Genomic DNA, 15,512 nt, shown 5'->3' with positions numbered 1-15,512 from the left:
TGTTTTGCAAGAATTTGCTATGTTTTGCAAGAATTTGCTATGTTTTGCAAGAATTTGCTATGTTTTGCAAGAATTAGCTATGTCTTGCAAGAATTTGCTATGTTTTGCAAGAATTTGCTATGTGAAGGACAAAAATGCTATGTTTTGTGAGGTTTTGCTATGTGAAGGAAAGAGAAGCTATGTTTTGCAAGATGAAGGACATAAGCAGCCTTCCTAATGTAAGAATTTGTTAGACAAAGGACATAAGTCACCTCCCTTAAGTTAGATTTTGTTAGATGAAGGACATAGGTAGCCTTCCTTAGACCAATTTCCAGTGACTTCTGTCCTAATTAGGAATGACTTTGTTTTCTTTCCATGATCCAAATTAATAATTTTTAGAACATATGAAATGGAACAATTAAATAGCATAACAGACTGACATACAGACATGAATTTCAAGCCGTGTTATTTTCTACTTAAAAATAAAAGTAAAAGAATTTTCTCTTTTCATATAGAAGCTACATGCAGCTTATTCCAACAATGAAATTAATTCAGGAAAAAATCACAAAACCTATACGTGTTTTTCAGCTGTCGTTGGGGGGCAACACATCGAAAAATTTACGACCTCTCCATTTGCCCCCCAAATTTTATTTTATATTTATTTCGCTTGTTGGTTATACCTTATACCTGAGCTACATGTAGTTCCAGGAAAGGTTTTTAACTATTTTTTAAAAGAGTTCCTCCAACCTCCCAAAAGATGTCGCCACTATAAAAACATTCCCCCTTTCTAAAGTTAAAAAAAATGTCGAGTTTCCCTCCCCTCTCCCTTTAGGAGATTTACCGCTAGTAGATAAATATAAATACAACGGTAGTATTACAACCATAAGAATTATAGCAAGATTAATTTACCGTACAATTGTCCTATCTCTGACATGTCTCAATATCCAGAGAGAGAACGGGACTGTTTATTACACTAGTCCCCAAAGTATTATAACAACATTTTCTTATTCGCTTGCTTAACATTTTTGGGGACTTTCATTGAATTTTGATTGGTTGGCATATGAAGTTGAGTGTCAAAACGTTTCAAATACTAATTGTAATATATAGAAGCGGTAATTTTGTGTATCATTATGGGGATGTAGAATAATTTATCGGCCATTCTCCTATCCCTGTATCCCTGACAGGTCTCAATATCTATGAAGGATATACTTAGAGAATAAAGTTACAGGGATATACAGGGATAAGACATTGTCTGATAAAGTTATGTATATCCCCAATAGTGATACACAAAATTACCACATCTGTAGATTACAATTAGTGGTTGAAACGTATGGTCACTCAACGAATGAACCAACAAATCAAATTTCAATAATAGTCCCTAAAGTTATTAAGCCAATGAATAAGAAAATTTTATTATAAAACTTTGGGGACTAGTATAATAAACAGCCCAATGACCCTACCCTCTCTGATAAAGTAATGTAAAAACATTATCCCTTAAGATAAAGGCTAAAAACTTATACTTAAAAGGACAGTCATAATTTTGTAAATAAAAAATTAGGGACAAAAAAGGATAAGACAATGGACGATAAATTAATGCACACACCCAAACATATTAAAGAATAACATCAATTTTCACTAAAACACATAAAAAATAAAAAACTTAAAAAAGACTATGACTTAAAGTAATAAATAAACTAACAAAAAATACACCCCTTTCTTTCAACTCTTTACACAAGTAACCAAAGTTTCATAAACAAGTTTTCTCATTAGTTAGCTTAAAAACTTTGGGTACTTTTATACAATCTTAATTGGATGATTCAAACTAGAAGTGTGTGGACACATTTCTAACAATAATTTTAGTTTAGAAAAGAGGTAATTTTGTTTGCTATCATTGGGAAGGTATAACTTCTTCTCCCTTGTCTAAAGTTGGTTGTCTATCATTACTCATGCCAACTTTGGTAATGGATACAAACAAAAACAAGGATGACAACATTCATAAGTAGCGAAGCTAAAAAATTATGGATAGTTATCCGAAAAAAATAAACCTTATTGCAGTTTCATAAAAAAACACTAAACTAAAAAATCACGAAACCTTGTACGATTTATAACGTGAAAATCTAGGAATCGATCTAGCACCTCAGCAAATTAGCAAATTCCAATGAAACTTTGTGGGGATAAGTAAATTGTGAACTTATTTAATCCTTAAAAGTATCAGCCGTCTATCTCAGATAGGAGTAAAGAAAATCATAAAAACCTAAAAATCTAGGAGTCGAACTAGCACCCCAACCAATGAGCAAATCTCGATAAAACTTAATAAAAGTATGCAGAATATTATATTATTCAATCCCTGAAAATTTCAGCCGTCTATGTTGAATAGGAGTTGAGATAATCATGAAAACTTAAAAATGTAGGAATCGATCTAGCACCCCAACGAATCTTAATGAAACTTGGTGAAAATTTGAAGACTGTTAACATAATTAATCCCTGATTTCAGCTCTCTATCTATTATAGGAGCCGAGAAAATCACGTTTCCCCCTTTCTGTCTCAGACGGACGGACGGACATTTCGAATTATAGAGTAACTTCGCTACTAAAAATAATATGCACGGACTTGGGGTGTGGTTACTAGTGAGCTAGATTAATTAAATAATATTTTACTAGTTGCTGCACCCCTAGCATCTATAAGCTCTGTTATCAAAGTATGGAAAATAGCCTAAAACCATCCAGAGACTTAAATTTGAAAGTAAATTAGCTTGAGACGAAAATTCGTATTTTTTTTTATAGGAAAATCTATATTTAAGGTGCAGTTTCGTCTGAAAATAAGACTTATTGTTTTGCCCCTAGCCGCTAAGAGAGGGCTGGAGATGTAAGGAAAATAGCCTGAAACCAATCCCGAGACATTTTGACTACTTCCCTGAAAAGAACAATCCAATCTGACCAGCCAATTCTTAGGTCTATAGATTCAGACAAACAATCTTACTACTTTACAGAGCTGGATCTTTAAATCATTTTAGTTGAAAGCCAGATAGGGTTGAGCCAACTTTCCACCAATGAGAGCACAGCATTTTATGAAATGCCGCGCTGTGATTGGCTGAAATTCGGCTTACCCCGATCTGGCTCACCACTAAAATGAAGTTATGTGGTTTATGTTTAGTGGTCAACATATACCCTGTACCACATCCCCAAGACCAATACCAACCGCCCACAAAATTCTTGTACCTATAGTTTTGCCGATTTAGATACTTTAAGTATCACAAGCCTTACAAATAACATTGTAACTTTACAAGTGTCTTTAAAATCAGTCATGTCATAAAAATGAGTGATTATCCAACTCTTTTTTAGGGATTTTCTTTCCCACTTCTCATCTCATCTCCCTCATTTTTATGACGTCACATGGCTGATTTTTGAGACACTTTGTAAAGTTACATAACATTCAACTACTTTAGAAAATGAATTTAATTTTCTAGATTCTTTGGAATAAGAAAAATATCTATATAATTAAAAAATCAAGTTCCTTAGTCCCTGAAAACTTTTATCATGAATGGTAAATTGTTGTAATATTTTTCTGAAGGATTAACAAGTTTTATACAAAATTACTCTTTAATAAATTATAGTTAAGGGGATTAAAAAAATATTCGCCAGGAGGGTGAAGGGGTGATCCTTGATGAGGGTGAAAAAGAAAATAGGCACCCTCCCTACTTTTAAAGAAATGATCTGGAATAGCCAAGATTAAGTAACAAATAGAGAACGTATAGCTAAAACGATCATGCAAAAAATGTCTTTTTCGCGCATTTATCTGCTCTCCTTGATAGCTATACATATTGAGTATTGTCTATTACAGTTCTTAGGGAAATAATCGATTCCAGCAACATTTTGGGAAATAATCGATTCCAGCAATATTTTGGGAAATAATCTATTCCAGCAACATTTTGGGAAATAATCGATTCCAGCAATATTTTGGGAACTAATCGATTCCAGCAATGTTTTGGCAAATAATCGATTCCATCAATATTTTGGGAAATAATCGATTCCAGCAACATTTTAGGAAATAATCGATTCCATCAATATTTTGGGAAATAATCGATTCCATCAACATTTTGGGAAATAATCGATTCCAGCAACATTTTAGGATATAATCCTTTCCAGCAACATTATACGAACTATGAACTGCACCTGATTCAAGTATTGTTTAAAATTGTTTTTGTTAATGATGAGAGAATTTTTTTTAGGGGCCACTTTACAAAATAGCTAAAAACCAGGGAGGGAGGAGGCAACTTTAAAATATGAATACTTACCTAAAAGAATATAGGTGACAGTAATGAAGCCAACTATGGCCAGACCACTGTGTAGTGAAACTAATAAATATAAATATAAATACCTACCTAATAGAATATAGGTGACAGTAATGAAGCCAACTATGGCCAGACCACTGTGTAGTGAAACTAATAAATATAAATATAAATACCTACCTAATAGAATATAGGTGACAGTAATGAATCCAACTATAGCCAGACCACTGTGTAGTGAAACTAATTAATATAAATATAAATACCTACCTAAAAGAATATAGGTGACAGTAATGAAGCCAACTATAGCCAGACCACTGTGTAGTGAAACTAATTAATATAAATATAAATACCTACCTAATAGAATATAGGTGACAGTAATGAAGCCAACTATGGCCAGACCACTGTGTAGTGAAACTAATAAATATAAATATAAATACCTACCTAATAGAATATAGGTGACAGTAATGAAGCCAACTATAGCCAGACCACTGTGTAGTGAAACTAATTAATATAAATATAAATACCTACCTAAAAGAATATAGGTGACAGTAATGAAGCCAACTATAGCAAGACCACTGTCCAATGAAACTAAACATGTATACACAGATTTTCTTTCCTAAAAAAATTAATATTACAAATACTCATCATTAGCTTTTATTTAAACAAGGATGGCGACATCATTAAAAGCTAACTGAACTAATAAGACAAACTAATATCCTGATATATAAAGTAGTCAGGCAATTTTGCTATGGTTTAAGATTTCTGTAACTACTGAATCGATTGATTTTTCCATTTTACGGAAATTTTTACATAGGTCCCAGGATGGTTTTATGCTCCAAAAACTTTAATGTTTATAACTTGGAATATGTTTATACCAATGTTACGACATAATTGTATGATATAATTATCCTATTCATTTGATTTTTGGAATAATGATTATTTGGACAACAAGGTAAAATATTATAAACAAGACATCTCTATAATCAAATCCTAAAAATGAAAATATGTCCTTTTACAATATCCGGGTTTAGTCCTTTTCACGACATCCCTCCATAAGGAGCGATTATTTTAATTGATCGCCTCTTATGACATGGGGCGATGTAATGGCTCCTTGAAAGGGGCGATTTAATAGCCCCTTATAACAAGAGGCGATGTTATGACTCCTTGAAAGGAGCGATTTAATAGCCCCTTGCCCTAAGATGATCCTTTATCGCCCCTTCTAAAGAGGAGATGATATGTCCTCTTATCCCAAGGAGCTATTTAATTAAATATCGCCTCTTCATGGCCCTTTCACTATTATATATATCTTAGTCCCTTGATGGTCCCTACATCGCTCCTACATCGCCCCTTCATCGCCCCTTCATCGCTCCTCCATCGCTCCTTCTCCAAATTTATATTACATTGTACTTTGATGGCCCCTACATTGCCCCTCCATCGCTCCTACATCGCCCCTTCATCGCTCCTTCTCCAAATTTATATTACATTGCAACTTGATGGCCCCTACATCGCTCTTACATCGCCCCTTCATCGCTCCTTCTCCAAATTTATATTACATTGCAACTTGATGGCCCCTACTTCGCTCCTACATCGCTCCTCCATCGCCCCTTCATCGCTCCTTCTCCAAATTTATATTACATTGCAACTTGATGGCCCCTACATCGCTCCTACATTGCCCCTACATCGCTCCTACATCGCTCCTCCATCGCCCTTCATCGCTCCTTCTCCAAATTTATATTACATTGCAACTTGATGGCCCCTACATCGCTCCTACATCGCTCCTCCATCACTCCTTCATCGCTCCTACATCGCCCCTTCATCGCTCCTTCTCCAAATTTATATTACATTGCAACTTGATGGCCCCTACATCGCTCCTACATCGCTCATACATCGCTCCTCCATCGCCCCTTCATCGCCCTTTCATTGCTCCTTCTCCAAATTTATATTACATTGCAACTTGATGGCCCCTACATCGCTCCTACATCGCCCCTTCATCGCTCCTTCCCCAAATTTATATTACATTGTACTTTGATGGCCCCTAGTTCGCCACTCCATCGCCCATACATCGCCCCTCTATCGCCCCCCCATAATTTATATTACATTAAATAAAATCAAAATAAGATTGAAATGAAATTGAATTTGGTAGCTTTTTGTTAGGCATAATTAGGGAAACTTTATCAGGGATCTTAAAGGATAAGACAAACATAATGAATTAACAAAATTACCGTTTCTGTAGATTAAAATTATTAGTTAATACATTTGTTAGCTTTTAAAGAACTAACCAATCAAAATTTAGTAAAAGTGCCAAAAGTTTTCAATCCTACGAATAAATAAACAATTTAAAACTTGTGGTACTTGTGTAATTAACAGTCCAATTACCTCTCCCTCTCTTAACTTTGTCAATTCATTATCATGATGTTTATAACGATTATAGAGTTGCTACGCTTTCTAAATCGTACCTTGATAATACAGGAATCACCATGCAAAGTTTGAAATCGATAGGACAATTCCAACATGCCTAAATTAACAAAAAAGAGCTAACCGTTACGGACGTACGGACTGACCCTAATCATAGAAAAGCTTTGCTTTAAAAAAGTAAAAAAAAATATTTTTGGGGGAGATATTCTTCTTGTGGTGAATTTTCTGGGAGGGTGGAGGTAACTTTATATAATAGAATACATAAAAGGAAAAATAAGCAAAATAACAAGGATAACAACATCATAAAAGCGAAGCTCTAAAATCAGAAGGAAGGACAAACAATAAATCTTGTTAAAGTCTAAACGATATTGTACATAGAAACATTGTTGTCCGAAGAAATATTACTCCAAAAATCAGATTAATAGGATAGTCATATCATACAAAAAAAAATTATAAAAGAACATACTTTCTAGTAATGAATATAGTATTGCAACGCCAAATTGTACCTAACTGTTATAGAAATCATCATGCAAAGTTTGAAATTTATAGGATAAATCTAACATGTCTGAATTAATAAAAATGTCTAACCTTTATGGACGTATGGACAAAGCAATCCTTATTATAGAAAAGCTTCCCTTTCAAAAAGGATATTATAATGAAAAGATTAAAATAAATAAATATAAAACAAACTAATATTATGAAATTTGTTAATTAAATAGAATATTGAACAAGGATCACATAATGGACAAACGGACAAAGTAAGTTATAGAGCAGATGTTAAGAGAATATGCTATAACTCAAAGATTATCACGAAACCTAAGTCATATTGACCCCCCCCCTCTATCTCGGCTCCTGTTACAGTTAGAGACATAAATTTTTTTTCTGGTGGTTCATGTGTATTTTTAGAGAAAATTACTTTTTCTAGTCATAGCGGTCAGACTGCTCCTTAGCCGCTTTTTAGCGGCCAGCCGCTAAATATTAAAACAGCTGTAGAGCGGCCAATTTTGCAGCTAGGATGACCAAATTTTAGGACGAACTTTTATTTTTCATAACAAAAAAATTACTTTTTCTGATCATCGCCGAAAAACGGCAAATAACGGAAACAACCATTTTCGGCGGTTACGGCGGTTGGCGGCGCCAATTACTATTTTTATCTGTTTATTGTTGCTCAAGGATTTACCAAAAAAATTTATAGGTCTCTAGCTGTAATAGAAGCCACGATATTCATGATATATGTCTGTAGTAAAAGCCGGACAAAAATCGGTCATAAAGTCGGTCAGGGAGCGGTCAAACGGTCATAACACCACTTTACTCAGAAGGTCATTGATATCTAAGTATTCACCAAAAAAATTTTAAGTTTCTACCTTAGACACAAAAGTCATAATGTAGAAATTAGATTTATTTAGAATTTTTTTCTAAATTCGGTGCCACCTAACCGACTTTGACCGGACGCCACAACCGACACAGACCAGATATCCTTATAAGATCAACTCTTGCCGACGTATAATTACTAAACTTAAAAAGTCATGAAGTTACAACTCTCTATCTTACCTACAAAAAAAATGACATTGAAAAAACTAGAGGGGGGGGGGGGTCAATATGACCCCCCCCCCCGATCTGTAAGGGTTAAGGAAAATTATTGAAAATATGTAAAATGTGAATTTATTTAATCCTTTTAAAAAAACGAGAAAATTATAAACGTAAAAATATAGGGATGGACAAAACAATGTACAGATTATATAGGCATATGTTATAGGAATCTGAACTAAAAATTTCAGCTGTCTATCTTTTATAGGAGCTGAGAAAATCACTTCCCCCAATTCATTAATAACGAAGAGATGGAGGGACGGACATTTGGAATTATAGAGTAGCTTCGCTACTAAAAACATTAAAAATAGCAGAGAAAATCACATGCTTAACTTAATGATAAGAGCTACCTGTTTATTATGAAAGGACTAAACCTAATTGTAGATAAGTTTAGCTTTTAACCTTTTAATAGAAGCACCACATAGGTTCTGGGATGGTTGTAAACTATCTTATTTTTAGATTTAAGCCCCTAGATGTTATAGGCAGTTTTTCTGTCTCCTTATTACTCTAAAAGGGGCGCAGCCACAAGTAAATAATAACAAGGATGACACATCCATGAAATCAAAGCTCTGAAACAGTATGACAGACGAACATTAACTCCTATAGAGTGTCAGAACTGAATTTACACAATAAAAATAGTATAGTTTTGACAAAATTATACGTATATTTGTTGCAAAACTTCTTGATTGCTTCGCTTGAAATCTTGTACCTTATTGTGATAGAAACCAGTACTCCAAAAATCAGATCAATCGGATGATTATTTCAAATAAAAAATTGTTGTTAAAAAAAAAGTTAGAATCAACATGTTTAAAATGGACGTACGAACATTCTGGTAACGATTATAGAGTTGCTACGCTTTCTAAATCGTACCTAACCACTGCAGGAATCATCATGAAAAGTTTGAAATCGATAGTACAATTCTAACTTGCCTAAATTAACGAAAAAAGCTATCCGTTACATACGGACGGATGTTTAAACTGACCCTAATTATAGAATAGCTTCGTTTTTAAAATGATAAAAAAATAATATATAATAAAATATAAAAAAAGAATCCTTTTATTTAAAGTAGGTTTTTTTAGTCTGTAGTAAAAGATCTCGTTTGCCGCTGAACCGATATGATTCTCTGTATGTATGTTTGTCTGTCTGTCTGTCTGTCTATACCGAGGAATCTTGCTAACAACTGAATTAATATGGTTCTTTTTTACAGTGAAGCTTTCTATAGGTCCTGAGATGGTTTAAGCTATTTCATTTTTATTCCTTATATTAAAGTGACAGGATCTTTGTCTGTATGTATGTCTATCTGTACCTAAGAATCTTGCTGAATACTGAACCGATATGGTTCTCCTTTACAGGGTAGCTTCTCATAGTTCCTGGAAAGGTTTACAACTATTTCATTTCTATTCCTTTTATTAAACTAACATGATCTTTGTCTGTATGTATGTCTGTTTGTATTTAAGGATCTCGCTAACCGCCTAACTAATATGGTTCTCCTTTACCGGGTAGCTTCTCATAGGCCCTGGGAAGGTTTATAACTATTTTATTTTTATTCCTCATAATAAAGTAAAATTATCTTTGTCTGTATGTGTGTCTGTTTGTAATGAAGGATCTCGCTAACCTCTGAACCGATATGGTTCTTCTTTTACAGGGTAGCTTCTCATAGGTCCTTGGCAAGTTTATAATTATTTTATTTTTATTCCTAATAATAAAGTAAAATTATCTTTGTCTGTAAGTATGTTTGTTTGCTTTGAAGGATCTCGCTAACCGCTGAACCGATATGGTTCTTCTTTACAGGGTAGCTTCTCATAGGTCCAGGACAGGTTTATTTTATTTTTATTCCTTATAATAAAGTAACATGATCTTTGTCTGTATGTATGTCTGTTTGTATTGAAGGATCTTGCTTACAACTGAACCGATAAGTTTCTCCTTTACATTGAAGCTTCTTATAGGTCCTGGGAAGGTTTATAATTATTTTGGGGTAGGATACCACCCACCCCCCCCCTCCCACCTGAATGTATGTCTGTCTGTGTGTACCTACGAATCTTGCTAACCGCTGAACCGATATGGTTCTTCTTTACAGGGTAGCTTCTCATAAGTCCTGGGCAGATTTATAACTATTTTATTTATATTTCTTATATTAAACTAACATGATCTTTGTTTGTATGTATGTCTGTTTGTATTGAAAGATCTCACTAACCGCTGAACCGATATGGTTCTCCTTTACAGGGTAGCTTCTTATATGCCCTAGGAAGGTTTATAGCTATTTTATTTTTATTCCTCATATAAAAGTAAAATTATCTTTGTCTGTATGTACGTCTGTTTGTAAAGCTTATTCATGACTAAAACAAAGATGATAACATATCTAAGAAGCGAAGCTTTTGGATTAAAAACCAAGAACAGCCATGCAAATAAAGATACTTAAATTTATAGAAATCTTAACAAAATTTTAGCAGTCTTTTTATTAATTATAATTAGGGTCGGTCTGTCCGTCACAGATAGTAAGCTTTTTCCGTGCAATGGTTAGCTATTTTCATTAATGTAAAAAGGTTAAAACTGTGTTATCAAATTAAGACTTTGCATGATGATTTAAATAACAATTAGGTACGATTTAGAAATCGTAGCAACTTTATAATCGTTATCAGAAAGTCCGTACGTCAATTTAAAACAAATTTATGTATGTTATGATTATCTTATTCATATGATTTTTTGAAAACTATTGGAACACAAAGTATAAGGTTATCAGCATCTCTATAATCAAGTTCTAAAAAAGTATGTTCTTAAACAGTATCCTGTTTTTAAGAAGTTTTGAAAAAAATTTATTTCAATTAAGTTTAGACTTATGCATTAATATTTTGCTCATTCAGTTCCAACAATCTACAAGTTTTAATGTTCGTTTGTCTCACCATTTCATGTAGGGGCCATCAAGTTGCAATGTTATATAAATTTGAAGAAGGGGCGATGTAGGGGCGATGTAGTGGCGATGGAGGGGCGATGAAGGGGCGATGTAGGAGCGATGTAGGGGCCATCAAGTTGCAATGTAATATAAATTTGGAGAAGGAGCGATGAAGGGGCGATGGAGGAGCGATGTAGGGGCGATGTAGGAGCGATGTAGGGGCCATCAAGTTGCAATGTAATATAAATTTGGAGAAGGAGCGATGAAGGGGCGATGGAGGAGCAATGTAGGAGCAATGTAGGGGCGATGTAGGAGCGATGTAGGGGCCATCAAGTTGCAATGTAATATAAATTTGGAGAAGGAGCGATAAAGGGGCGATGTAGGAGCGATGAAGGAGCGATGTAGGGGCCATCAAAGTACAATGTAATATACATTTGGAGAAGGAGCGATGAAGGGGCGATGTAGGAGCAATGAAGGGGCGATAGAGGAGCAATGTAGGGGCCATTAAAGTACAATGTAATATAAATTTGGAGAAGGAGCGATGAAGGGGCGATGTAGGAGCGATGGAGCGCCGATGTAGGGGCCATCAAAGTGTACATGTAATATAAATTTGGAGAAGGAGCGATGAAGGGGCGATGTAGGAGCGATGTAGGGGCCATCAAAGTACAATGTAATATAAATTTGGAGAAGGAGCAATGAAGGAGCGATGAAGGGGCGATGTATGAGCGATGTAGGGGCCATCAAAGTACAATGTAATATAAATTTGGAGAAGGAGCGATGAAGGGGCAATGGAGGAGCGATGGAGGGGCGATGTAGGGGCCATCAAAGTACAATGTAATATAAATTTGGAGAAGGAGCGATGAAGGGGCGATGTAGGAGCGATGTAGGGGCCATCAAAGTACAATGTAATATAAATTTGGAGAAGGAGCGATAAAGGGGCGATGGAGGAGCGATGTAGGGGCCATCAAGTGGGTTGTTATATAAATTAAGGTAAGAGACTACGGAGGGGCGATGGAGAGGCTATGAAGGAGCCATCATGGGGCTATAGCATAGCCTCTTATCATAAGAGGCGATATGAACGCCCCTTTAAAGGAGCTATTAAGAGGCCATGAAGGAGCTATAGCATAGCCTCTTATCATAAGGGGCGATATGAACGCTCCTTAAAAGGGGCTTTCACATCGCTCCATATGATGAGAGGCTATGCTATAGCTCCTTGAAGGAGCTATAGAAAATCATCGCCCCTTATGGAGGGATGTCGTGAAAAGGACTATACCCCAATATCCTTTATTTACGCAATTTTGTAACAAATTCAAATTAAAAATTAATGTTCTGCTTATTAAGTTCTGACATTCTAAAAGAGATTTTGTACTTCCTTCAGATTTTAGAGCTTCGCTTTTATGAATGTTGTCATCCTTGTTATGCAAAATTTACATAATATAACGTTCTTAATTCAGAATAATGAGGAAATTCAATAATCATACACAAAAGACAGGAAAGAACGAAACTAATTGAAGAGATGCATCGCTTGATAATAAGTGTATTATCCAAGGAGGGGGGGGGGGATAATGGACTTGAAATTTCACTGGTTCCCAAAGATTTATAACCAAAATGTTTGGTTCAAAAACTTTGGGTACTTTTATTAGATTTTGATTGGTTGGATACAAACATGTAGTATTCAAACTTTTGATCCAATAATTTAAATCTACAGAAGGTGTAATTTTCTTTGGTGTTGTACATCAATTTAAAATCCATTGTCTTATCCATTAAGATCCCTGATTACCGGAATGTATAATAATGATAATAATTAATGTACTCTTGACTTTTACAAAGTATTTGATCAACATAAATAATAAGATATATAAGTTTTCCGGAATTTTAATGTTAGGGGGAGATTTGAAATCTGCATCAAATTTTAAGGATTTTTTATAAAATTAGTTTTTTGTATAATTCTTTATCTAAAAGCGGAAATGCATTTTAAGTTAATTAATTTTGACCAATAGGATAGGTGGATTTTAAACTACCTGCGCTCTAATTGGGTGAATGATGTACGCCATCCAATCAGAGCGCAGATTTTTTAAATCCACCAATCACAGATGCCAAAATTAATTAACTTAAATTGCATTTCCGCTTTTAGATAAAGAATTATAGAAAAAACTAATTTTATAAAAAATCCTCAAAATTTGATGCAGATTTCAAATCTCCCCCTAACTTTAAATTCCGGAAAACTTATATATCTTAATAAATAATATTCATTGGTGAATCTCATTGAGGGCGAACTGTAAACGACACTGGCACCCAAAGTTTTATAATAACGTTTAATAATATAACAACGCTTAACAAATTTGAGGACAATTATACAATTTTAATTGGTTCTTAATAAAGTTCAGTGTCCAAACTTTTAATCCACTAATTGAAAGCTACAGAAGGGGTAATTTTGTGTATAATCATTGGGGATGGACAACAATTTATAGGCCATTGTCTTATCCTTTTAGATTACTGTGGTGAATCACATGGAGGTAGGACATTGGACTGTAAAATAAATTACAACGATGCCCAAAGTTTTATAACCACGAAATCTTATTCGTTAGACACTTATTGAAATTCGATTGGTTGGTTCCAAACTAGTAGTGTCCAAACTTTTTAACCTATAACTTTAATCTAAAGAAGGATACACTCAAACAGATTAGGCTTGAGAAAATGGAAAAAAACTAATAAGCATACCAACATTTAGACTTAAAGAGAAGCTTTGCTACATGAATTTATTCAATCTTTCCAGTGAATATATTTTTCAGTATGGCTTCAAAATCGATTAATATCCGCTTAAATATAACCGGTTCTCAACCATAATGAAAAATCCTGTATAGCATTGCATTACAGCCAATTTTCCAAAAATATCAACAAAAGAAACATAAAATTAATACCAGTTTTGTAGAAAATGGACCTGAGACCTCTTAGGGCAAAACTGGTTTAAAACTGGTTTAATTATACAATTTTCATTTTAATATCCGCGGAAAGCTGCCTATAATGCAGTAATAAATAATCATTACCTTTTTCTGTATTTTCATGGTACTAAATAAAAACTGATACACTTTGTAAAACATCAAAAGGCCACAAATTGTGAAAGCCCGTAAAACATTTCAAATTTTTGTCTGAAAAAAAATTCAATTTAAAACCAAGGATAATTTTGTGCATAAGAGACGAACGAACGTCTTTATCGCTAACCACTAAACCGATATGATTCTGATAGGCCCAGTGAAGGTTTATAAATATTATTTTGTTGGGGAAGGAAGGATATTTCTTTTTAGAAGCCTCTAGGGGCATAGCCACTAGAAGAATATCCACGTAATTATGCTTCGATCCTTATGAATGTTGTCATCCTTGTTTTAACATATCATATTAGTTTTAGATCTTATCAGAATTAGAATTCTAACTTTCAAATAACATAATCATTATTTCGTTTTAGAAGCAAAGCTTCTTCATATACCTAATACATCCTCGCTCGATGACTGACTCTCTCATGTTCTAATGGTCATAAACAAAATATATACATAACTAAAGGCTACGCCCCTAGAGGCCTCTTTAATTTTTTTTCTTCAATTTGTAATTATTGTCCTTGTTGCGTTCAAGTCTCTACGATTTTTTTTATATTTCTCTTGGGAGGGTGTTGGTACCCTCACCCAAAATAGTTATAAACCCTTCCGGGACCTATGAGAAGCTACCCTGTTAAGTAAACCCCTATCAGTTCAGCGGTTAGCGAGATTTTTCGATACAAAGATACAAACACCGAAACACAAAGACATCCTGTTACTTTATTATAAGGATTTCTTGATATTTTATTCACGAGGCCAACATATTAGTAGTTATAATTTTCCATTTTCCTATCTGGGGAAAACTGTCCAAACTATGATGTGATTATTACTTTATGAGGCGATTATTACTTTTTGGGTCAGGTGTCAGATTTGGCATAGACAAATAAGCCTATAGTTATCTAACGACATATATTTAAAAATAATAGCTTAAAACCTTCCCTGAAAAGAGTTAACTCAAGTGGTTTAGTGGTTAACGAGATCTTAATGCACTAATAACAAAAATTCTTACTACTTTGTGTAAAAGGATATTATTTATCTGTGTTGTTTCGTCTTTGGGCGCATGCCAGCCGGTCTTGTTTTATAATGGATTTATTAATACTTGGATCTTGCAACAGATAATCATGTACTGTAATAAAGTGAAACTCGTACCTGGCTAAAATAACGATACCCCAAACCACACCATTTACCCCTGCCCCACTTCTACTATTGGATGAACGAACGGCTTTATAAATAATATCCATGTTAGCAACCTATCAACAATATT

At 34.3% G+C, this 15,512-nt stretch overlaps 1 protein-coding gene across 1 annotated transcript in view; it reads right to left on the bottom strand.

Moving 5' to 3' along the window:
• The window catches only part of LOC145327040 (uncharacterized), a 54,563-nt gene extending 40,253 nt beyond the window's left edge, over window positions 1–14,310 (bottom strand). The window contains exons 1-2 of the mRNA XM_080170534.1: window positions 14,207–14,310; window positions 4,796–4,883 (exon numbers count right to left, since the gene is read on the bottom strand). Coding sequence (XP_080026660.1) covers window positions 4,796–4,883; window positions 14,207–14,260 — 142 coding nt within the window. The 5' untranslated portion in view covers window positions 14,261–14,310. The remainder of the gene's footprint in view (window positions 1–4,795; window positions 4,884–14,206) is intronic.
• Between the last annotated feature and the right edge of the window lie 1,202 nt (window positions 14,311–15,512).

This window comes from Acartia tonsa, chromosome 8, assembly GCF_053477335.1.
Source record: "Acartia tonsa isolate MP-2025a chromosome 8, ASM5347733v1, whole genome shotgun sequence".
Classification (NCBI taxonomy): domain Eukaryota; kingdom Metazoa; phylum Arthropoda; class Copepoda; order Calanoida; family Acartiidae; genus Acartia; species Acartia tonsa.
The sequence above is the reverse complement of the archived record's forward strand: the minus strand, read 5'-3'. Positions and strand labels throughout refer to the sequence as shown.